The following is a 25,448-nucleotide window of genomic DNA, read 5'->3' as shown; positions in this document are numbered from 1 at the left end:
TTATTAGATTTGTACAGCATCTAAAGGTACATCTTGTAAGATATGTGAACTGAATAATGAATGATGAGCGTGAACCGCATTGAGACTTCAATGCAACTGAATGCAAGTGAGTCTTGCATGTAAATGATTCTTTAAGTTTCGAGGTCGGACAAAGAAAAGTCCCACTCACCCTCTAGTTATATTCTTCTTTTTTTCAACCAAGTCAATTTTTCCCAGTTTTCAAAAAAAAAAATTTTTTAGGAGCTCACATGTAGTGCAATTGTAGTGAAAATGTAACAACATCTTTGTAGGTTGTGCCAACGTGCAACTTTATTTTAAAAAACATTAATGATAAAATTTTCTCCCCCAAAATAAACTGCAAAAAAGCCTTACAGGGCTAGAGCTCAAACCCAGGCTCTCCCTACTGGGCTCACCCTTGGCCCTTATTGATCCTGTGTGGTAGATGGTTGGCACGAATATCTTTCTGATTATTGGACCACCTTTAAACGCCATCATCATAATCATTATTAGACAAGTGCATAGTAAGCTGTGCCTCCTTGACACAAAAACTGTCCAACCTTGAATCTCAAAATGCTACTGGTAGTACATGCAATCGTTACCAGGGTTTCTGGCATCACTACAGTGATGTAGGTCTACATAAATATACCAGTAAGTCAACCTACTGTCGATCATGTTTATGCACATTTTGAGGCTGGCAAGTGGTTTAGATGTACACACTTTTGTACAATAACCTGCTCCATTTTTATGTTTCTGTTCAGTGTTCCAATAAAGTGTGTAATTGATCATCAGATTGAAAAAAGGAGTTGTAGTATTACTGAACAATGTACATTTAGTGTATTGTACAATACAATACATTGGTTACACAGTATTCAGCTGTGCATAAGAACTATTCAAAATAGGAAGCAAAGCCAAGTGAACCATACATTTACAATGCATTGTATGGCAGACGACAATTGCTTTGATATGGTGCGAGTATATGACTTTGTAAAATGGTATCACAGTTGTGTGTATACTTTCAGAATTCATTGCACAAATAAACACAAACAAGACAGCCCCAAGAATGGCATCACCCTTCCGTTAACAAAAACAAGAATGAGGTATTTTATTGCCTGTCCTGCTTTTAAACAGAAAGTCAATCCTGAGGTAACTGAGTCTTCTTACACTGTTAGTTAAATAACCCAAATCTATCCATCCGTTATGCAGTCTTTTGTCACAGTTCCATGGCTGTATTCAGTTGACAAACCTGAGGCCAGAGATGGATAATCCACCATCCATTGAAAAAACCTTTAGATAGTTTCACCCTGTAGGTTCGCCCTGTGAAACTGCACCCTGCTGTAGTCTCGTTTTCCCAAACCTCGGCTAAAAAGGCTCCGAACTTCAGGCTCTGTTTGATGTTGAAAACACCATAAAAATTGCACATGGCTCCAAAATTGATGACGGAGGCCATAGCAAGAGCTCAGGCAGGCGCTTGGAGTCCAAGCCTAGACCAATTCATTATTGCCTGTACATGGGGTTTCTGCCATTTATTTTGACACTTTTTAAAAGCGTGCCTACCCATTGTATACATGTAGTGCGTTACGTGAACATCATTTATAGGAGATGCCTTTGGTAATACGCAAATCGAACCAGTGTAGAACAGTCCCATTGGATGTGTGTATTTAAAATAGACAACAACCTCAGAAATATCTGCTGCCCTTTATTTTTTTGTTCCTTCTGGCACTTGAATCAATGCAACCAAACCACAGCTACGCTAGAAGGGAATGAATTCCATGCATTCCCAGAACCACTTGTCTTTATTGCCTTATTGCCATCAGAGAACATAAGAGTCTACTCAGAAACCAGACAGTGGAAACTGCTCCTCCCATGGAATCAATATTAAGCGTACGAAGATAACTGTCTTTGGTCCATCATTAGGATTCATCAGTTGAAACACGGTGGTTCACTGCGGCGGTTCAGCTACACTTTTCAGTCAATCATGATACATTTAAATGTAGTTGAAACACTTTCTCTTTTAATATTCCAATGTCAAGAAATTATTTACTGAAATTTTGTATTTTTGGCAAAACTTGTATGTTGTAATGTACATAACTCTTCCACCTTAAGTGTTCAACTAAATAAAGTAACTTTAAACAAAAGATTTATAGAAAAACTTTGTTTAACAAGCTGCATTATCATCTTTGGCACTTAAAAATATACTAATTTGGCAAATATTTCTTTGTAGATTTTGCATTCTCATAGAATTTCGTACATTGTCCATTAAAACTAAGCAGTTGATGATCCATTAATTACAAATACGAGCACACTAGGCTATTACAGCATGTAGGAAAACATCAAAATTTATAATATCCCTTACCCTCCAAATCTGTCTAATATCCTGTTTTATCGAAATGAAGTATTCAGAAAGACTGGATGAGGGCTGTAGGCCAACATACCAATTGCTTAATGTGCAACTTGTGTGTATAATTTCCTTTTTGTTGTTCTTTTACATTTTTTCTGGTTATTTTCCATCTTGTAACTACGGTTTAATTTATGTCTTCTTAGACTTTGATGTTTTTATCTTGTTAATTGTATAAGAGGAGGATATTGGAGGATTGAGATCACCAGAAGGCAAAAAGGCCTAGTGGGGTTTAGGAGTTTTTTAAATGTATTTTTCCACGATGTCAATCGTTGCATATAACTCCCATTAAATTAATGGTTTTCTTACAGAGTGCACCATTGACCATGGAGCACTAGATGTACTTCACACATAATAAATGAAGAGAAGACCGCAAGAGCAATTTTATTACAAATTCGATCCTCTTTTGCTCTTTGTTGCTATTAAACATGTATTTGGCCACTCTCATTATAACAAGGTTGTTGGGACTATCTAAATTACCTCTTCATACATGTAACAGGAACGTTGTTATAATAAGAGGTCTACAAATAAAGAAACACACAGTAGAAAATGAGATTCTGGACTTTTAAAGCTGGTAAAAAATGTACACAGTGTTGTACAAAAGCGACACTTAGACCTACATGATTCACTGTACATGTACTGGGTGGCAACTCATGGCTCTGCTTACCGTGAATTTCTTTGCTTATATCGCCAGCATAATTCTATGGACCATAAGCACAGAAATCTGCAGTACGCAGAACCATGATTGAAATTACTTACCGTTCCCGTCACTGTATTCGAACTGGCACTGGGTGCAATCGTCGTATTTGCCATGTTCTGTATCCAAAAGAAGCTATAGTAGATTGCCAGCACAATGGCTACCAGCGAGACGGAAAGTACGTAAGCGAACACTGTGGCTAGCCGTATCCACTTCTTGTTGGTCTTGACGGAATTGGCCATATTGGCAGTCGTGGCTGGCTTGGTCCCGTTGCTACGGTTGTTGTTATTCACGGAAGTGTGGTTGTTTGCGTTTACCTGAATCAAAGAGTTCGAAGAGTGAGATGTTATTGCAAGTGATAATTTGATTGAAAGTGAAACAAGGAGTTCACGTGCCGCACGTTAAAACATCATTGACTAGTATCCAAACAGGAGAATGTTTTAAATTCCAAGAACAAAGAGTGATCGCCTCGTGTTGGGTGATGTCTTAATGATGCTCTTTTTTTATAAAGGTGTGTCCGTCCCCATTATTTGTTATTATTTAAATTATTGACATTTCGTATGCATATTTAGTCTACTGTAGGATCTGGTTTAAAGTTAGGGTGTGGTGTTGTCTGTTTGTTTGTCCCATTGTCTGTCTGACAGTTCATCAGGCAGTTTGTGTATCTGTCAACAATGGATGCGTGGGATGTTTATTTCTTTGTCTTTATTTGTTATTGTTCACTGGGGGTGTTGTTTGTTTGGGTTAAGCCCCTGTGTTCCGACACCCCTTCATGTATGTTCTGCCCTCCAGAATTATATATTTTCCATAACCTTAACCCTAACCCTAGTGTGTATATCACAAGTGGTTTTCAGAACGTGTTGTTTAAAAAGCAAATAGCAGTCACCTTTTATTTGTATTACTTTGTTGGTCCTTAATGCTTGGTTCTTTAGACACCCCACTGTTTTCTTCCCATGATATGCCTACATTTGGTATGTAATTTGAATAATGTTTTTCTTGGAAGTGGCCTTGTCTACCATACTCTTAGTAACCTATATTGATGAAATTTAGCCTAATTTTGTGTTCGCTTAAGGCTGCAGCGCTGCATTGGTAGTGAAGTCTTCTTTGTATAATTCTCAATGACACAGATAGAGCTGTAACGCATGTTCATTTCCGAAAGTCAGGCAATGAAGCATACGCACTGAACACCTGTTTTGATCTGCCCAAGGCAGCCATGAATGGTGACTCTGGCTTTCCACTGGCAGGGAAATACAGTGCTCTTGTACCATACAACATATATGACGATGCTAGATGATGTACAAAATGCTCCCAAGGATGGGACAAATTCTGCTTTGAATTGTTGTCTTCCATAAATTGCAAATAATATGTGTTTTAATCAATTTTGTAACAATCCATACAAAAGTACATGAGGTAGGCCTACATCTTTTTCTTATCGACAGAAACAGTTCTTCTCTGGAAATTAACCATCCATTTAAAAATTGGTGAATGAAATATTATAACCCATTTTTTTTTCAAAATAAAGTGGATGGAGTGAACCTTCTCATTGTGCACTATCACCTGTCTTCCCCCGGTTTTGGGTAATGGGTATGGGTACACCAAAGAGGTACATCCCCCATGGGTACCGTACCAGACAGTGAGTGAACCACAAAAAATGAACTTTCATCTGCCATGACTTAACATGTTTTTTGTACAACATTAATGTAAACAATATTGTACAAAGACTTACCCATAATGTCATTGGTGTTTCAAATTCTTAGGCATAGATATTCCGTTATATTACATTAATTACTAACTGGCTTTAGTAAATAATGAATGGACATTATGTATATTTAAAAAAAAACATCCCTCCTACAAAAGAAAATGCAACATATTGATGTTGAGTTCTCATACAAAATGATGAGAAACTGTGCGTGAACTTCAGATTGTTTAAATGTCATGTCTGACATTGATTGTTTTTTTTTTTTAAGAGGACATCCTTGGCAGTGAATGGTGCGCGGAAATGCAGTAGACTGTGAAATATTTTTAGTGGCAATGCAAAAGTCAAATGAAAGGCTCAAGATTGTACAATAAATAAAAATAAATAAAAATAAAAAAAATCGTCAGCAATTTTGCAAAGCAAAATGTTTAGATATCAACCGCATTGGTGCAAACTGATTGCTAATATCGAGAAGAAATAAAAGATGATGTTTTTTGTAGCAAGTGGTAGTCCTGGTACATGTACATAACATATAAGTATAGTATTTTGCTTCGCAAGGGAATACTTTATCTGGAAAGCACTTGTACGTAACCTCCATAATGGTTTTAAACAGAGGTTTCTGCCAGCTTCACTTTCAGGCTTTGCGTTTTTAGGTTATGGGGCTTGGGTATACTACATGCATTAATACTTGCCCCCAGGAAGTTAAAACTATATTTTTATGTCAAATATATACCTTTCTGATAAATGTAGTGCAATCACAACCTGTTAAATGGTCCAGTGAAGATATTCACACACCCAAACCCAAATTAACATTTTAAAAATTCATTATTCATTCTGTTATTGTCAAGGAAGATACATGGTATGAGCATAACAAACAAGTAGTGAATGTTGCACAGTTTTTAGTAGCCCACACGACAAGTTAAGAAGTGTTGTTAATTACAGGCATGGAGGTACCTCCACGTTACAGGTTAGTAGGGTTAGAAGTAGTTGGCCACAGCAGTTTAAAGTAAGACACTGTACACCTGTAAACCTGGTCTATGGTTTTGGGCAAGCCCTGTTTTGATAAAATTGGGCACTTACCTACAAAATGTTATGCTGATGACTGTCATAAAGGGTTCTTTAGTGGACTCCTGCTAACTTTTGACTATGTTAAACTACAGAATGGCGATGGTAGGCACATGATGTAAAGCACATGATGTAAAGCTAGAGACATTCAGTGTACTGCGAGCATGAGGGTGTGACCTCTACCATACAAACTGGTATTGTGTCATGAATGTAGTGGCTCAGTGGTTTTCAATAGGGTTTCAAAAGGAAGATACTGGGTGGGGGGGGGGGACACAATGCATTTGAATACTCAGTGAGAGACCTGGTTTAAAATCAGGTTTTAAAAGAAAGTGCTGCACAATAGGACAAAACTTTTATTCTTGATGGGGGCAGACCACTGTATAGCACAGGAAAGGGAAATAAAAGCCACAATCCCTGGCGTGTTTGTGATGGAAAGTGGATTGAGCTTGAAAATTGTTCGCTCTACACAGCAATCAACCTTACATACAAGCTTGAAGCAGATTTTAAGTCATTGTAATCCAAGTCTGTGGCCCAACTGCCTTTATTTGACTTTATTTATCCGTACATGATAGCCACACCAGGCGTTTGTACAGTTGCTAACAGATGCAGATGCAGATCAGACATAGATATAGACTCACACCCTTGTATCATGGAGGTAGAAATACAAACCTGAAAGGACCACATGTGCACAGGTTGGTAGCTAACCCAATGGAACTACAGATTGGTAGCTAACACAATGGAGCTACAGATTGGTAGCTAACCCAATGGAACTACAGATTGGTAGCTAACACAATGGAGCTACAGATTGGTAGCTAACACAATGGAGCTACAGATTGGTAGCTAACCCAATGGAACTACAGATTGGTAGCTAACACAATGGAGCTACAGATTGGTAGCTAACCCAATGGAACTACAGATTGGTAACTAACACAATGGAGCTACAGATTGGTAGCTAACACAATGGAGCTATAAAGGATAGCTCCTTGCTAACACCATGAAGGTAGAAATAACACGTATATGGCCCTCAAAAATCAGACGAACCATAATGTCACTAGCCAAAATCCATCAAGATCCAGTTGATTATAATACAGGTATTGTACCAAGTCAGTCAGACACAATTATTTTTTTTACTCTGGCCAGGTATCAGTCCCAGCAGATTTGAGTTTTGAGGTGCCATATTAAGACTTGTTGGATTCTGATGGATTTCAGTGGATTTAGGAAAGATTCCCAGTGACTGGGTGAATAATATGCAAACAAATAATAATCAACTGTTAAATTATTGCAATGTTTTTGTCCTGTGTCCCTGTTTTAAAATGAAAGCATTATGAGTCTGACTGGAAAATGGGCTACTTATAAATACACATTGGCAAATAGCAAGTCTTTGCCAATGTGTATTATAAATACATGTATATTGATTTACGGTACTTCTAGCTATACAAATGTGTCACTGTTAGTAGTCAATCAGTGATGTTAGGATCGGGTCAACACAAATGGTTAATGGGGAGAAGGCTATTGAGAAAGAAGTTGTCTGAAGGAGGGAAAATCTTTGATTACAAAAAAACATAATACGATGCAGAGAAAAAAAGTCATAAACCCAAATTTGCATCATTTCCCAATTTAACAAAACTTTTTGTATCCATGGTTGTTCAACATTTTTCGACCACTATTGAACACACCTTCGCTTCAATCAATAAGCCATTTGCGTGTTAGATTTGAATATTGTCTGGTACAATGACGTGCTTGACCACAAGTTACCATGTTTTTATCAAGAAAGTTGCTATGTCACATGACATGGGGCAAGCTTTTGCATAGTTACGTAAGAGATGTGTGGCACAATAGTACCTGGGTTTGCTCATTTGGAGGTTGCTATGCAAAGGCTTGCCCCGAACCATTTGCAATTAGCAACTGCCTCTATAGTCTACTGAATTAAATTGTAAATTGTGACAAAGCAAGTCATTGTACCACACATTATTCAAATAAAAATCGCAAATGGCTTATTAAGTTACCTACTCTACACAATGAATGTTAAAACTTCACCAGACATGACACTCACCTCTTTAGTTTTAGCGTTTTGTGCAGCTTTAGCTTTCAAGTCAATCATGCTTGATGCAAAACCCCTTGTTAAGCTGCAAGACTGTCATTTGCACGACAGTGTCCACTAGAATTCAGAACAAAACGTTTGAAAATCAGTATGTCTGGCTCTGATTTTTTAACGATCTTTCCTCTACAAATTCCTTGGTTAGTACTGATCAGGGGACTGAGGGAAAAAAACAAACAAACAAACAATCATCACAGAACAAATGGTTAGTTATCAATATTAATGTGCAGTTCTACATTGATTAGGATTTTCAATGCTCTTATTTGAGCAAAATGAGATGAGAGAAGACATTGAAGAAATTTTGGTTTTAGAAGAATTGTTCCAGGGAAAATCCAGGGAAAATCCACGTCCAGACAGTCAAGTAGGGACTGAAAACCTAATCCACACGTTGTATTGTGTACACTAATTGTCAGACTGATCAAAGAAAACTTGGTGTGGAACTCTAGGCCCTGGGCTTCTTTAATAATCATCAACTGTGACCACCCTCAGATTGAACTGCAATTTACTTGCACTCTGTGGCGGAACCAACGGCATCAAAAGTCAACCGCATCAGCAGGGGATGGTCAAATCCATTTATGTAAGGGAAATAAGTGTGCACAGAGAATTGTCCATACCTCTGAGGTGTCATCGAGAACTATAATGTGCAAAAGCACTATTCCTGGAATTACACTTGGTTCCAATGATAAGCGTAACTTCAACATGTAGTTCTTGGAAAAATCAAATGTTCTTTGACTTTTACAACTGAATCACAAGTCTTTGCGACTAAGATTTTGTAAATGCTGCGACTTCAACGGTGGACAAACATCAAAAACACTTTTATTCATTACCCAAATCAATAGAACTACATGTACCTAGGATATTTTGGGTGGAAAGGGTCCAGTAATTTTACCGAGTGTAAGAATGATAAGGTTTTAAAAATAAATTAAAAAGGAATATTAATTTGTGGAAACCTCTGCAGGTTCTTACTCAAGTATAGCAAAAGAATTTAGTAAACGGTCTTAAAATGTAATGAGAGCACAATTTTTACGAATCTTGTTGCTAGCGCTCCGTTTTTAGTAGACCAATCCACTGGCATGACTAGACTTCCTTCATACAATATTATTAAAACACAGAGGAAATTGCCCTAAATTTTGTATTGCACTCGACTATCTTGTCTCAGAGTAGCCCCACTTTAACTAAAACACAACTACTACTACGTGTGGCGAGTCAAAGTGAGGCTACACACAAAGCAAAGCGAAGAAATTCAACTGATGTAGGCTTGAGAGTATTATGTAAACTGTAAGTTTAATAACAGAGACAGGAAAATAACATGGTAAGTATGCTTAAGAAATTCAACTGATTTAGGCTTGAGAGTATTATGTAAACTGTAAGTTTAATAACAGAGACAGGAAAATAACATGCTTGATTCAATAGAATAGGATCAGTCTGGAACGACTTCGAAGATGGGCAACTGTGTTTTTAGTTAGCAGTTAGTTAGTTAGTTAGTTAGTTAGTTAGTTAGTTAGTTAGTTTTTAGCTAGTAAATTAATGGACTGGTTGTAGTTTTTAGTATCAAATCAAATGTTCCATTATTTTGCTTCATGGGTGCCATTAACTTCCATTTGACTGTGCTATCTCCATGGTGCAATAAACGTCTGCTTTGCAGTCATTCATGATGATTTCCCTGTCACTGTTCAGCAGTCAAGACTAGTAAATTAAGATATGATTTTTTTGTGGCATAAATACTGCACAATACAATGCAATGAGCACGGATCATGGCGTTCCTTACAATTTATTACACTGTCAGATACACAAATTAAGCATACTTACCACTTATCTTTCCAGAAAAAAAAAGATTTCGTTAAAATCCAGCAGTGGAAGTGCCAGTATGATCCTTCGTTCCTTCGAGTTTAGCCACACAATATCGAATTAATGTCATGCAGAGAGTAGAGAGAGAGAAGAGGAAGAGCAATAATGCAGCAGACGATCTAAAAATTGATGTCCTACATACCGCCCTCTATTGACTAGGGATTCTCCTGTTATTATCTTTCATCTGTGTGTTTTGTGCGGTCAGCTGGCTGGGGCGGCGCTGCGATTTGAGCAAAATATTCTACTTTCTACTCTCTTGTTTGTACACAATTTTGGTGCCCTAGATAGATATTCTTGGGAGAAAGAAAGGTTGAAGACTTAACAAAAGGTAACTTAATATTATAAGTCAAGAGTTTGGTAAGTGTTTCAATTGAGTAAACAACGGTTTAGTGCATGCTCAGAAGATAGCCATCAACATCATCATTTATCATTTTATGATTTTGTGAATGTTGTATTGTATGTACCCTTAAATGTAAAGACTAAAAAGTCAGTCACACTCACAGTCACACCACACTTAATTTAGCCCCCTGGTTTACTTATAGTTTAAGCCAGGTGTAAACGGTTGGGGTAAACTGTTGAATAAGGGCTAACTTAGTCTAGTGTTCACACTACTACTGTAACTGTTCAAACAAATCTTCCATCAGAATAATCCTAGGTAGTCGTGTGTCACACTCACAGTCAATACAATACCCCCCAAAAAATGAATTAACTGACAATGTACCGAGTCAGCAATGTGGTGTCAGCTGGGGCATGGCATCATGGAGTTCCGTGGGTCTCGTAACTCCGTGTTACCAGAAAATTCAGGGATTCAGAACTAACACTGTGTTTTATTTCTTGTAAAGACTACACACGACTATGGATAATTATAAATACAAAAGTATAGAGTGTTGCAATAGAGTATGGAGTTTTTCAGCAGATACGTAAACAACACTTAGGGCGGTCTAGGCCTACACAAATAAAATGTTTAAATGGAAAATAACTTGGTTACAAAGTGTCTGGTAGACACAATCAAAGTCCAAATGTTAATTTTTTAATTGCATATCAAAGAAATAGCTTATTGCGGGTCCTATATGGGTCTCTGGTGATCAGTGGAGCTGGTTTGTGTGAAGTGGGCAAGGCTTGTAGTGGAATTATGTCACACTTATCTTATAAACGTAATCCCTTTAAATAAAGTGTTTACTAACTCCTTCTTCCCACGTACCATCCGGGACTGGAATAGCCTAGCAGTAGATCCAGCGGAGTACAAATCGCTTGACGCCTTTAAGCTTGCACTTAAGGTTCATCCATCTAAGTAGCTCTCCATATCCAACAGTTTTTACTTGCACTTGTTTACACTAAAAATTTCCGCACTCGACAGCATGTTCTGCTTATTTTTCTTGGACGCATGCGCAAACATGCAGTGCATTTATCCTCACATATGCGAGGCTGCACTTCACAGGAAGGAAGGAAGGAAGGAAAGATGCATGCACAGCTTTTTGTAATTTTCTACTAGATTGATCTAATGTCATTGCCAGATGAATACAGTGTACATTGAAATTTTCTCATTTAGATCAGCAACATGTCGGCAGCCGAACCTGTACCACTCCCGATGGTAGAGCCCCTGACAGACATGCTGGGTATTGATGAAAAGGTCCTACTCGATAAGATAGCCTACTGGCTGATGGTCTTGGGCGTCATCTCCAGTTTCTGTCTTCAGTTTGTCGGTGCGCCCTACGGTCGTTACGTCAACGCAAATTTTGGATTCAGTGTACCCGGTCGTTTGTCTTGGTTTATTCAAGAAGTACCTGCATTTCTTATACCCACGTACCTGTTGGTTACTAGTGGTGGACGACAGGGTTTTATTAACAGCTTGCTTATCAGTCTCATGATCATACACTACTTTCAGAGGTAACTTTTCTTTTTCAAAGTATGTGTAATTTGTTACATTTTAATCTTTACTTCATTTTTGAATGTTTTTACTGTTTCAAGTTTACCTGCTCAAAAAGCTGATGAAGCTTTAAAGTATTTAGATTTTTAATGTCTATCTGACAAGATGATTGTACAGAAAATGATGTTCTTCAAATCAATAGTAGCATTTATTGTGATGCAGCCCTGAATGCTTTGTTTTTGGAACGACAAGGGCACCAAGGCATTTCTCCTTGGTAAAGGGCACCCTATGGGGATATCGTAAATTTCTACTGGAGCATTTCATTGGGCACGAAGGCAATGACCAGGGGGCATGGAGGAAATCGCCTTTGAAGCCTCCGTGAAGTATTATGTCTGGTGTTGTCCTTTTCAAAGTTATTATATGATCTGACTGGGTAATTTATTTCAGCAAAGTTTCTCTCTCCAATGTAAGAAACTTAATTCCAATTTTTCTTTTCTTCATTATTCACCAGAACGTTCATTTTTACATTCCTGATTCGTGGAGGGAAGCCTTCAGCCTTCCTTGCCTTCTTCTTAGCATTCGTGTTCTGTGTGACAAACGGCTACCTGCAGGGTCGCTACCTCACTCAGTACGCTGTCTACCCACAGAGCTGGCTGTGGGATCCTCGATTTATCGCTGGTATGTTGTTGTAAATTTACGAACAAACTGCAGGGATGAGAACTTTCAGACTTTTATCTGAACTCTGACCTTTTTATGTCTCGTTATGTCTGCCTAGTGGAAAACGTAACGTTATTTTCTTATATATAATGAAATCATGTTCTCTTTTTGCAAGGTTTGTTTGTTGTTATTCCATTTCCTTGTTCAGGATTGTTTTGCTTTACTTTTTCATGTGAATTTTTTGTATCTGCACTGTTTTAGTTTTCACTTTGAAAACTTTTCACTTTGAGAATAAACTATATTCGTTTATGTTACAGGATTTAGACCACTGATACTGAGATACTTATTTCTGTTCTTTCATGTAGGTACTGCGATGTTTTTTACTGGTATGGCAATAAACATTCACTCAGACTCTATCCTCAGGAATCTAAGGAAACCAGGAGAAGTGGGTTACAAAATACCCAGAGGTAAGTCGATGCATTTAGATATAGACTCCTCATCCCAATCAGGATCTAGTAGATGTTAGATTTGCATCTGGGAGAAAGAATATTAATTTCAGTTTTACCATAAACAACGATATGTGTAGCACTGTATACTCAGTACTTTTCTTTTAGCTATCAGGCAACTTTGGTGGCCCAGTTGGTAAAACACTGCTCTAGAATTCCAATGGCCATGGGTTTGAATCCCACCCAAGTGATATGCCTTCGATTTTTTTCACAGAGCCTGGGAAAAGTACTGAGTAAACAGTGCTATCATTGGTGTAAGGGTAATAGCCTAAAAAAGTATTGGTGCCAAAACATATGTACACAGCACTGGCTTAGGTCTATAAGTTTGCTTGTGCAGTTTGTATGGATTTTATAAAATATGTTTGACATATTTTGAAGCTCTGGTAAATGGAGTTATTAGTTCAGTCTGAGTGGTCTCCAAAGTAAACTGTACATTTTGACATCTTTTTCTCACTTAACCAGGTGGAATGTTTGAATACGTCTCGGGTGCAAACTTCTTTGGAGAATTTGTAGAGTGGCTTGGGTTTGCCTTAGCTTGCTGGTCAGTGCAGGCTCTGGCTTTTGTCGTCTTCACTATCTGTAATATCGGACCAAGAGCAATTCAACATCACAGGTTAGTGCTTATTTTTAAACTCATGATAAGTATTGGCAGCCTGCTTCCCCACCCCCTTTACTAGCCCGAGGAAGAAAAAAGATGGTGAAAACCCAATGCACAATCCTTTAGGTTACCAATATAAAATGCACTGTCATCAAATGATGTTTATAAAAGGACCACCACTTTCATTTATTCTGGTTGTGAAGCCAATGAAAATTGAACTTGATCACTGTACTAGGCAAGAACTCAATGGAGAGAAGACAAGAATGTTTCAGTTTTAGATGAGGGAGGAAATTCCAGAAAAAACCTGCACAATCAGGTACATGTAGGAACAGAAAATCCAATTTACATTTAGTGCCCCAGTGTGTTCAAACTGGGGTCCTAGAGGTGGGAGGTGAGGAAAGATACCACATGCCAACCCTACCACCGTTGCATCAAGTACTGTTGTTGTTTTGTTGATTATTTACTTACATTTTTTCCCCTCACTTTCAGGTATTACCAGGAGAAATTTGACGACTACCCAAAGTCAAGGAAAGCTTTTATCCCATTCTTTGTTTGAAGTGACAGCTGCTATGGCTCAGGACTGTGAGGCAACGTGTAATCAAAATCAAATTTGGTTTGTATTTCAGGATTGGAGAATCATCTTCTTCTTTTTTTAACTGAACTAGTTTTAATATTTTCTCTGGAATAATTTGTACCGTAGAATCGGTAAAATTAATGGACATTATTCATGTTATTTGCTTTATTTTGTTGAAAATGTTGTTAATGTGTGTGAGAGATTTCAGATCAGTTTTAATATTAGTAGAATTTTAGAACTTTGATTCTTCTATAAGATGAGGACTATTTGTATATGTAATTGAAATTTCTGTAAAAGATGATCAAAATCATTTTGTATTAATTTAAATGCTTTGAAAATAGTGTCGGAGCAATGTTACAAGAATTGCCAAAGAAAAATGTGAGATTAGGTTTTTATGCCAGCTATTTGTTCTAACCATCCCTCAGTACTATTATTAACTAACTGCATGTATGGGATTTGAGGCATTGCATGGTGAGGTATCAACATATATTTGGTTTGTGGTAACACCATGTGTGTATATCTACCGTACTTGCCAGGTAGAGTTTGTTCTTTAGAGAACTGCCCTGCTATATATTCTACTACCGTGGAGTAACTGCATGCATTTGTAGTTACCACGAAATGACCCCAAAATGTTGCATATATAACAGTTATATTTGCAACATTTGGGGGTCATTTTGTGGGTGAAAGCAGTGATTATGATCAGTTACTTTAAGTTTCCTAAATTTTAGAAAAGAGCCTAAAACATGCTCCAGTTGGGAATCAAGTGCTGCCTACCACTGCCAATCTGTCACCTTATTTAAACTTTTTTATTTTTTTTTATTCTGAGAATCTTTTTTCCCCCTTTTTTCAGCTTTGTCTTGGTGTTATACTAACCATCTACATAAAGTGTGTGAACAAATAGCTAAAATTGCAATTATATCTTATCCGATGGGATGGAGAAATTGCTAAGGAGTTTTTTTTTTTTTAATTGTACAAAACATTGCCAAATTTATTAAAAGCTCCCCCCAAAAACTCTTTACGAACTTAAAAGTTAGAGAGTTCACTTTAAAAAATTTAACAGTAATAAACAAAGAAACGATTGCCCCATGCAGGAAATACAGCAATATGTCTTTAAAGATACTCTTGCAACATAAGTAAAGTGACCAATGTGAGAGACTTTCACCTTATAGTATGTTATGATTATTGATACAACTGTGAGTATTCATTTTATTTACCCTTCTCGCCAAAATAAACATAAACGGTGGATATATTTTACCATCGTTATTCCTTGATTTGAAACATAAGTAATAGACCAAAGAAGGTGTGCATTTTTTAATTGCTAACTTTAATGGCAAATCAAGAAAAGTAAAGCAACTTTATTTTATTGTTTCAAAGATGCTTTTATTTACAGGTTTCAATAATGAAGTGGTATTGTTAGTAAGTTGGTCAGCTGGAAAATAAATTTGTATTAAATAGAACCTAAATTGTAAATAACTTTGTTGGAAATTGAGTGCAATTAATGAAGATAATGTTGGATAATTACTCTGATAATTAAAAAGTTTATGACAAATTCGTTACACTCGTTTAAAAAGGAATCTTTTTTATTCTTGTACATTTCATAAGGTTTTTTCCAAAGCGAACCCTCGTTGATAAATCTATCTTTACGGACCCCTTGCATTGATGTCACACGCAGCTCCTCTCTGCTTTCGGTCTGCCCTTTTGGGAGTCAAACTGCATGTAAAGATACAATGTATGGTGAGCCTCAAACCGTGCGTGTGTCATCTTAAGGTACACATTCCACAGTAGCACATGAGAATCTGTCTCCCAGTACGGCTCAAGCAAGTCTTATCATGGGTGATGATGTCAGGGCCCAATTTCATGGCTCTGCTTACCGTAAGCAAGCAAAGAATCGGTGCTTATGGAAGCAGGGAATTCCATGCTTCTGTCACGTGTATTTCACAGGCAAGCAGGGAATTTCTGCTTGTATGCCTGCTTAGTCCACGTTACTCTGCATTCTTCTCTTACACAACTAGTGCAGATTGTAAGCGAAGAATGGTGATCTTAAGTGCAGAATTTGTCGGTAAGCAGAGCCATGAAATTGGGCCCTGGTGAATTGGGTCAATAGACTTGTATCATGCCTCTGCCATCTTTTATAGAGTTCACATGTTAGGTCATTTTATTGCACATTTGTAACACTGAAAAGGGTACAGTAATTGACTTTCAGCCTCAAGTTGCTGTGTGCATCATAAAGGGTACCAGTATAAGTTTCTTTGTACCCCAAGCAGTAAGCCGGGTTGAGTTCCATGTTTCCATTCTTGTGAGAATATAGCACTAGGGCTTAGGTGACTTGGTGGCTGTGGACAAGGGATGGTCCTCAGGAGAGTGGCATCATGGAGGCTCCATAGCCTGGTGTAACTGTCTTGGCCAACTAGGACAAGGAGAGTGGAGAAAAAAAAACACATTATGGATTAGTCTTTTCACTGTCCATCTAGCACTAACGGTCATTAATGCGTACAATGACTTGCTTTCAAAACTAGATTTCGGAGTTTCCTACTTGAAGTCCTTCGATGAAAATGTAACTTGGGGCCATGTCACACAGGGAAATTTACAGGCAACCAGTTCCAGGCAATCTCCAAGAAGAAAAATAGTTCATGTTCCAATGTGTACATTATTTTTCAAGCTTTTCACACAAACTTGATAATTTGGGAATTGTAAACTTGTACTTGATCCCTTTAAGTTTCCCAGATAGTGAGAGCACTTTGTTTAAGCCTACCTCCGTATAAAGTTTTCTCAGTTGAATCGACAGAGATAGGTAAATGAGCGTGCTGGTTATTATGACCTTTGAACTCCTGTACACAAAGACACTGACGAAGGTCCCATAGTTTGACCTGAAATCAAAAAGGAACAAAGCACAAGAAATTTAAATACAGAGTATTGTTAATCTTAAGTGTATCAATAATACTGTCGAGAATACAGGGATAACTATTAACAAACATTTCCAAATAGGGACCAAAAATGCATACAAGTATTTAGGCCCCATACTTCACAGGGGCAATTGCCTCCATACTCCTTGTCAATGGCTGTGGTGCCCCTGGAAATGTTTCAGTACCCGGTACAATTTTATACAAAGGAAAACCTGCCTTTCCTTTCTGAGATGAAGGATCAGCATCCAATTTCACTATCCAAAGTCCAACTCAAGTTTTTGACATTTAAAATTGTCATACCTGCCCACTCATATCGCTAGCTACCATGTAGTTCTCATCTTTGAGAAGACGGATGGAACACACAGCCACTTTGTGCCTCATTCTCAAGGTAATATCTGACCTCGTCTGGGTCAAAGATCGAAGGTCACAGCCCAATATCTCACCACGACGAGTACCATTGTAGAGAACTGGTTTCTGTATTAGAACATTAAGAAAGAAAAGGGTTAGAACAATTTGTTTGAGAGACACTGCTCACAGCAAAATCGCAATAAAAGTGTACACAAATATTCAATTCTGATTCAAGGACAGAAAAATGGAAAGAATATATTGTCAGCTCAGTAAATGCAATTTCATACTTGCAATAATCAAAAGGTCGCGAAAAATGCATACAGGTTTGAAAAATTAATAAAAATACAGAAGTAAATGTTTTTCTTTGAAATTGAATGTCTCTTTTTGCCAACAATTACTATTGAGACCACTCTTGATCAATAAACTCCATTTACCGAGAGCTCCAAAATATGTAAAAAGCAAATTTCTGAAAGCTATGCAAACTGCACCTTATAGTCCAAATAGTTTTTGGCCCGCCTAGTTCGCCGTCTAATATCTGGTTCTAAAACTGAGATTAGATAATACTTACTCTTGTAGAGAACACCTGGGCCAAGACATCGCTGTGATTGGTGAATACCTTCCACTTGTACGCAGTAACAGTGTCTACTACAATGGCTTTATTGCTTGAACCTACATGTACAGAAAAGACCATAAAGTCTTTTAACGCTGGGTTTGATAGACATTTTTTTTATTGTAATTTTTTTCCAAACACATTTTAAAAAGATGTCTTTCGCAAAGAAAATAACTGCCCACATACAAAGATGTTGACAAAACAGAGAATGCCGACAAATGGGCTAGTGCGTAGCACAGTAGGTAGAGCACTGGTATGTATAACCCAAAAGTCGCAGTTTCAAATCTCACTCCAGTCAATTGTACTTTGTTCATCCCAAAATTAAAATAATAAAAAAATCAAAAAAAATCATGAACACCTGATATTATTACACACTTTATTTTCAAACCTGTTTATCCAACAAGATTTCAGGCCTGGACTTTCAAGTGTGAGAGGTATAAGGCCAGTTTGCAAAAGGCCAAGACAAGGGGCAAAAGGGCTATCATGGCCTTCTTTGCTTCTATGTAATTCCAGGTCTGATATTCTGCTCACCTATACTAAGATATGATGGAGCTACTGGGTTGTTGCTCCATGTACACGTCCAGGCAGACTCATGATTGCTCTCATAGCTATACGTCATGTGGTTATGACCGTCTAGTGAGAGGAAATAAATATGTAGTAACATCACTTCTTCAATATGTTTTAAGGTGGAGAACCCTCAGAACCATTCAGAAATTTATACCGTATGAAAATGCCTGGAGTGGCTTCCTAACCAAATCTAAGACAAGTCATTATGGTGAAATAAATTTTAAAGGTGTTATACAGGATGGTAGAGCTGACCAAATAGTCGCTGCCAGTATTTGTGTTTTGTGTGCTCAACCAAATACATGAAATATCAAACCTGTGAAATTTGGGCTGAATCCATGGGGTTAGTCAGGAATTTGTTTTGAAAATTAATGCACGCATTTTTTCATCATAAAAATACTGATCTTAATTTGAGTTGTAACAAACAAAATCAGTTTTGTTTTCAAACCTCCTTCTCTTGGGCACCTCAGTAGCTGTACAGAACTCATTGGACCACCGGATATAGAATATCTGAGATAACACTCAGTCAAGGAGTTCAACTTGTTTTCTTTGTAGGTATAAAGAAGGAGTTTAAGTTTTGCATGGTTGGAGTATAATTAGGTGAGGTTTGTGGTAGCAACATGTGTAAACCTCTTTTGAGTGGTGTTGGTTCTGAAAAGAGCAGGTGGTTGACAACTAATGTTTCTATCAGTATGCTCTGATCATCTTCAGGAGAAGACGATCAGAGCATACTTATTAAAACATTAAGTTGTCAAATAGGAAGACGATCAGATTATACTGATCGAAACATTGAGTTGTCAACCACCGGTTCTTAACAGAATCGACACTACTCAAAAGAGATAAGCTACTACACCGTAAACCACACCTAGTTATAAATTAATATACAGGATTAGCAGAGCTGTAAATAGTGGCAGACATTGTTAATCATGTTTAGACTGATCAACCACATATATGAAAATTCGGCTCTAATCCATTGTGTGAGTCAGGAGAAAGTACTGAAAAACAACCCGCCGATTGCATATTTTAAAATTTTCAGATACATTTTTCTCGAATATGACTTCATTTAAAAAAAAACAATGTCACAGAAACATGGTTCAAGTATGGGCTTCGTAATCAGTAAAGCTTTCAGACTAAAACTAAACAATGGAGATACTTATTCTGACCAAAATCTACAAGGTTTTTAAGGAATTGAGTTTGAATATATAACTGAGAGGATACATGATTTGTAGGTCATCTGGATTGTCAGTGCAGGAAACCCAAGAAGCACTTGTAACCTGCAAGAAATAGATCAAACAAAAGAAACAAACTCACTTGAAGCCTCTTGGAGGAAAATCTGTGAGGCTGTACATGTGATGAAAACTCATTCAATCTCCCACTCATCAAGGAACTATTTTCCAGTGAGAATTATGGGGTGTTGTGGTCGAGTGGATAAGAGCACCAAATTCAAGCTCAGGTGTTTGTGTTTAGCAGAGTGTGGTTTTGAGTTCCGTTCGTGACATTTGTTTCCCTTGAGCAAGACACTTAACTTTAATTGCTTCTGTCCACCCAGGGGTAAATGGGTATTTGTGAGGGCAGATGGGTCTTGTGATTGATTTAGCTCATTAATCAATCAATCAATCAATCAATATAACATTTATTTTCAAACTCACATGGAGGCGTCATCCTCAAGCCGAGGCTTGTGGTCGAGACGCCCTTGGGTTTAAAGCACTATAAAAAAAATTATTGTTATTGTTATTATTATTATCAAGTTGTTTTCCTTTATTTACCTTGGTCACTCTTGTACCGATAATGTTTATCACTTTCCAGTCAGACACACACACTGATCGAGGCTTAGACGGATCAGGGGTGATGGTGCCTTGCCACATTCTGAAGGAGAAAAGTAATAGAATCAGAACATGTAAACAAATAGTTAATTGCCTGACATAAGATCAACCCTCGCAGAGTCTTTCCTGAAGGCTTCCCGAACGACTCTGCTAGGGTCGAAAATGCAAGGCCTTTTAACTTTTTTTGTTACTTTTATACAATAGATCTTTTTGGTTGGTGAGCAGTTTGAAACAGCTTATCCTATTTTCTCAAAAAAGTGAACCACAATTTATACATAAATATTTGGTTTGCGGTTGCGTTTTAGCTGTGTACATTGTTTAAGAAAGAACTTTTCCTGTTGTTCTTCTACTGCAGAGTAACTTTTGAAATTCTGTGACTTATAAAGATTTTGTGGTCATTCATTTTGTTTACCGATCTATGACCCTACTTTTAAGTTTGAAACAAAAAGCATGAATTCACTAACCTGCTCAGGTAATCGTGCGATAACACCATCAAAACCCTCTGCTGACACTCATCAACCTATTACATAATAAAAAATTAATTGCCATATTATTATTTCCTTACAACATAATGTATTTATGACAAGTTTGTTTCGATTACACACACCGCACAACTTTAAAATGACCCCTGTAAAAGTTCTTAACAAAGTTTGATTAGTTTTAAACTTGTATCACACACATGCCTTATAATCTGCAGTCATTGTTTCTAGAGCTAATATTAGCAATTTCGTTTTGAGAAGTAGCAATTTACAACTTTAAATACATGGCATTTACATGAGCACAGATAAATATTGAGGAACTCTTTGCAGATCTTGTATTCGACAAACACAATCACCCTTTTTTTCCATTATTGACACAGCAATTGTTATTTGATGTATAAATAACACTGAGACATAGAGTAAGGACCTTACTCTATGACTGAGATAACTGCTTCATCAGTGATTTTCAAACTGTTATTTTAAAATGGACGCGGAAACAATGTATACACATGATTGCGACTGTGCACATGTAGGCGCTACTGCTAGCCCTACTGCTAGGGTTAACTACAGCCCACAAATATAAACAATTATACATGTACCTTGATAGAAACAGTTTGTGGAACTGTGTAAAAGATATCTTTGATATTATTGCCTGTTTTACAACGCTACTGTGGAAACAATAAACCAAACCTAACAAACTCATTTTTAGTTTTTGACCTACCTGCAGGAAACTAATGTCACCTGATTCTCCATCAAAGTACTGGTCTGGGAAGTTAGCGAGCTTTCTTGGTTTTAAATCTAGATTCCTAAGGGAGTGTTCCTGGGAGAACCTGAGGGTGGTGGAAAATCATAATAATAATTATTATTATAATAATTTAGTCATTTATTCATTTATAGTTTCATTTATTACGCGCAAGTGTAATTTATTCATTAAAATTATACAACTACAATTATTCAGTGGTAAAAATTCAGCGCTAACATGGCAAGCTTTGAACTGTGAAATTCATAGAAAAGTGCAATCTGAATACCAGGCAATCAAACAAAAATTGAAAATAAATAATGGCAATTCAATACAGTTTGTTAACAGTGTAAAAATATATATTGCAGGAAATCTTAAGAAACGGTGCTTGCATTTAAACAAAAAAAAAAGGGGGAGGGGAAAGAAAACAAGTATGAATATTCACCTCATGAATTGTCTCGAAGTCAGCTGTCCAGTTTGTAAACTTCTCTGGAGTGGACAAAACACTGTATTCCTATTAGATGTTCCCTGCATTGAGAAAGGAGATACAATTTCAAACATCTTTTGATTGCTTCTGGTACATCAGTTGTTTTTAAGGTGTGTTGTCACTCAGGCTTCGAGAAAGACTCTTATGATTAAAAACGTCTGGCCATGAACTACCTTTTGCATACAAACATCTTTGAACACACAGACATTTTTACTGTAAACAGCTAATCAAAAAAAGGAGAAATGTGGATTAAGTGTCCACACACATTTCAAAAACTTGCATCGTAATCTTTTTCACCTACATGTAGGTTTATGTATGCTTTTCTTTGCCAAGCAGAATATAATGATCCACACAACAAGCCTCGAAATTGCGTGGTTTTCCTTTTACTTTGACAACTAACACGGTCGGCCATTTTGTGGAGTATGGCCGACCAAGGCAACGTGTCCCTTTTAGACACAAACCTTCTTCTGGCCGATGGCTTGGTCGTCATTCAGCAGCTCCAGTCTTTTCTTCTCTGCCTCTTTCTTCTCTATACTCTCCCTTGTTAGGGGATTGAAATTATTGTGTCCAGGTAGCAACCGGAAATAACGTTTCTTGACCGAGTCATAATAAAATCCTGGAATCTGTGCTTTGACATTAAGGTTATCAAATTCCAATTGATGAAGAGACATGAAGACACCCCCTTGCATAGGTACCATAACTTCCAGCCAACTTTTGTCAATTTGAAATGAATTTCCCATCAAGATAATATTTAAAAAAAGTGAAATTGAATTGTATTGAATTGAATTGAAAGAGTGGGGGTTATCCCAATGTTTCTCGTTCGCACAGCAAGTACCCTTGTAATTAGGTCTCGTCATCAGGCTCTTGTAAGCCACATAAACAGTGCTTAATTTCTTTAGGCATGAGGCACCTTTGGCTTCATTTCCGTAATTAGCCTGTATTTACCATTATAATACCAGGGGCATAAACTGAAGTAAGCAAAAGGATATCTTTGACGACTGTAGTCGCTGGTGGTTGTCCCGATGATGTAGAGGCTGCACTCCCTGCCCCGCCGCTACTACCTGCTACAGATTCACCAGGGCTGCAATGTCCACTGCTTACTCCCTGAGATTTGACCCTCGCTTGTTTATTAGAATTGCCGCCGGAGCCTCTTGCTCCTATACATCCACAGGGCGATGAATGCGATCGACTTTTCCTACAACCTCCACAATGTTTCGTTGTATTCCATGGTTTTGGCTTCTGATGAGATACACCAGAACCAGATGCTCCTGGGATTCTGTCGTCAAAATGTCCAGAGCCAGATGATGACCGTTGACCCCTACTACTACTAGTAGCAACCGATGGTTTCTCGTCTCCGTCTGGGGGATGGTTGCTATGGTGATTATTATCCCGCTGATGTTTACCACCCTGATGAAATCTGCTCTTGTTTGAAGGTTTTCTCTTTTTCCATTTCCATCGCCAGTTTCTGCGTTGTGGGGGCGGTGTTTCTGACATGATCGCAAGTTTACTTGTTGAAGGCACTCATCATCATCTTTGCTCACAGTGATCACATTCAAATAAAACCTGCCCCAAAAAGCAATTGATCATTATATTAAACATTTTCTCCAATAGACCGTATCGAATATGGCATCGCCATTCAAATAAACTGCCCTACAACATTGGGTCGTAGTAAAAGCACATGCCATAGAAATCAAACTGGGAACGCTACGTGCTGCAGGTTCATTGACATTGGACCATGGAGGTTGTTGGACATTGATGATGAACGTGTTTAGACGTGCATAAGGCCTGCCCTACCTACAAAATGGCCACTTTCATATAAAAAAGGGGTTATTCGATACGGCCTTAAATAGAAAAAATCATTTTGACTAAACAAAACACAAAGCAAAATTTACACAAACAAGCAAATAAAAATTAAATTAATAAAGGGAAGCACAACAAGTTGACACTGACACTTTCATTCATTCAACTCCATCATCATGAATATCCTCCACTGCAGTCTACTTACCTATTGATATAACAGAAGTAACTTCTCTACCAGTTACAAATATCTTCTTGGTCTTTAACTCGATGATTGACAGGCTTGCCCACCTTCTGCTTCTGACGACCTTGTTTGTTTATTGACAGACGGTAACAGTCAAGGGCGCCCTCTTTCGTCGTAACCGTCGAACTGGCGAGCCCTTGAGTTGTCTCTAGACGCCTCGCTTAGTTATCTATCAATAGTTGTTGAAGAGCTCCGACTATTTTAAATTTCTCTAAAAGCGGTGCATTCAAAATCAACGGTTACATCTTTTGCAAACAAACCTCCGAAAATAATGTCAAAGTAACAGCACTCGGTAAGCTTTTAAAAATGAATAAATGCTGAAGAAGTATAATGTATTTCTTATTTATTTACCAAACCTCATAAATAATATAATATAGCCCCTTTTCCCCTTTATTTATTTGTCTTACTGTGTTAGTACCGTGTATGCAAATTTTCCCGTCCGTACGCTACTAGTACTACTACGCCGTCCGTCCCGTACGTCCGTTAACTGAACTTGGAACTGACATTTTTTTTTGTGACGTGACGCGTGACGGTCATGTCAAAGACGGTATCCCAGCAATTTCGGACTTTATTTCCCCAAAGAAAAAAATTCCGGGAGCCATGAATTAGAAAAAGAAAGGTGATACTGATAGTTACTAAGTAACAAACATATCCTTCCAAAAAATAGAGTCCATAGCATAGGCTAATTTGTTTAATAAATAAAAGAGAGTAAATAAAAAAAAATAAAAAAAATCATTTTGTTTGGTTTTAATATTTTAATTTATAATAATAATAATAATAATAATAACCGTATTTATTACGCGCCTTTTGCCAAAGGATACAAAGCGCCAGGTATTACTATTATTACTGCAAGTGCAAGGAGTGGGGCGAATTTTGAGATATATAAGACCTAATCATTAAGCACCATGTAATGGTTTACAAGGTGCTGTGGCGCAATATGCTGCCAATCCAGCCAGGAACACCGGGGCGAACCCCTTCTCTTTTCGATAAGTGCACTGGGTTCTTTTACATGCGTTTACACAACACATGGGACCAACGGCTTTACGTCCCATCCGAAGGACGAAGCAATGGTTATGTGTCTTGCTTAAGGACACAAGTGTCACGGCTGGGGATTCGAACCCACACTCTGCTGATCAGAAACACCAGAGTTTGAATTCGGTGCTCTTAACCGCTCGGCCACGACACTCCCAGCAACAAAAATTAGTGTCATCCTCTAAAAAAAGATGGGAAAATAACCATCATGACCATAATTAGACTATAATACTAATAGTATTTTCTTTGTGTGTATTTTCATTTCAAATAGCCAAACGCTAAAATAGGATTGTGCACTTCTACGGCTACGCATTACTATTACAAATACAAATACTATACATGACATGACTGGTTACACCGATTTCCATCTTTATTTGATTTGTATTTATTTGATTGTTTAGACTTTTGTGAGTTTTGTCTC

General features: G+C 37.6%; 3 protein-coding genes across 4 annotated transcripts in view; 1 reads left to right on the top strand and 2 right to left on the bottom strand.

Moving 5' to 3' along the window:
* LOC117304092 (putative transmembrane protein INAFM2) overlaps positions 1–9,904 on the bottom strand; it is a 17,016-nt gene extending 7,112 nt beyond the window's left edge. The window contains exons 1-3 of one of the 2 annotated variants that reach the window (XM_033788629.1): positions 9,761–9,904; positions 7,907–8,110; positions 3,155–3,409 (exon numbers count right to left, since the gene is read on the bottom strand). In XM_033788629.1, the coding sequence (XP_033644520.1) occupies positions 3,155–3,409; positions 7,907–7,954 (303 nt within the window). In that variant the 5' untranslated portion in view covers positions 7,955–8,110; positions 9,761–9,904. The remainder of the gene's footprint in view (positions 1–3,154; positions 3,410–7,906; positions 8,111–9,760) is intronic. The other variant, XM_033788651.1, reaches the window with a different exon arrangement.
* A 78-nt stretch (positions 9,905–9,982) lies between these two features.
* LOC117293060 (3-oxo-5-alpha-steroid 4-dehydrogenase 1-like) lies at positions 9,983–14,524 on the top strand. Its single transcript, XM_033775274.1, has 6 exons — positions 9,983–10,127; positions 11,349–11,686; positions 12,178–12,344; positions 12,689–12,790; positions 13,292–13,442; positions 13,917–14,524. Exons 2-6 carry the CDS (start codon positions 11,358–11,360, stop codon positions 13,981–13,983), a joined length of 816 nt encoding a protein of 271 aa, XP_033631165.1. The 5' UTR covers positions 9,983–10,127; positions 11,349–11,357; the 3' UTR covers positions 13,984–14,524.
* A 1-nt stretch (position 14,525) lies between these two features.
* LOC117293048 (DDB1- and CUL4-associated factor 4-like) lies at positions 14,526–24,090 on the bottom strand. Its single transcript, XM_033775265.1, has 14 exons — positions 23,960–24,090; positions 22,944–23,517; positions 22,416–22,579; positions 21,913–21,995; positions 21,450–21,558; positions 20,714–20,769; positions 20,193–20,292; positions 19,645–19,700; positions 18,875–18,936; positions 18,394–18,495; positions 17,821–17,921; positions 17,205–17,378; positions 16,754–16,868; positions 14,526–16,408 (listed from the first exon to the last, which is right to left on the bottom strand). The coding sequence occupies exons 2-14, from the start codon at positions 23,446–23,448 to the stop codon at positions 16,224–16,226; spliced, it is 1,812 nt and encodes a 603-aa protein (XP_033631156.1). The 5' UTR covers positions 23,449–23,517; positions 23,960–24,090; the 3' UTR covers positions 14,526–16,223.
* Positions 24,091–25,448: the final 1,358 nt, after the last annotated feature.

Source organism: Asterias rubens, chromosome 1 (assembly GCF_902459465.1).
Source record: "Asterias rubens chromosome 1, eAstRub1.3, whole genome shotgun sequence".
Classification (NCBI taxonomy): domain Eukaryota; kingdom Metazoa; phylum Echinodermata; class Asteroidea; order Forcipulatida; family Asteriidae; genus Asterias; species Asterias rubens.
Note: the sequence above shows the minus strand (reverse complement) of the source record. Positions and strands in the feature narration are given on the sequence as shown.

What these genes read in the sequence shown, in the direction of transcription:
- LOC117293060 (XM_033775274.1), top strand. Translation starts at nt 11,358, where the DNA reads ATGTCGGCAGCCGAACCTGTACCACTCCCGATGGTAGAGCCCCTGACA. An exon ending in GGATCCTCGATTTATCGCTG is followed by an intron (nt 12,345 to 12,688) that starts GTATGTTGTTGT and finishes TCTTTCATGTAG; the next exon opens with GTACTGCGATGTTTTTTACT. An exon ending in AGAGCAATTCAACATCACAG is followed by an intron (nt 13,443 to 13,916) that starts GTTAGTGCTTAT and finishes CCTCACTTTCAG; the next exon opens with GTATTACCAGGAGAAATTTG.
- LOC117293048 (XM_033775265.1), bottom strand. Translation starts at nt 23,448, where the DNA reads ATGTCAGAAACACCGCCCCCACAACGCAGAAACTGGCGATGGAAATGG. An exon ending in GTGACATTAGTTTCCTGCAG is followed by an intron (nt 20,770 to 21,449) that starts GTAGGTCAAAAA and finishes ATTATGTAATAG; the next exon opens with GTTGATGAGTGTCAGCAGAG. An exon ending in CTAGCGATATGAGTGGGCAG is followed by an intron (nt 16,869 to 17,204) that starts GTATGACAATTT and finishes TTTTGATTTCAG; the next exon opens with GTCAAACTATGGGACCTTCG.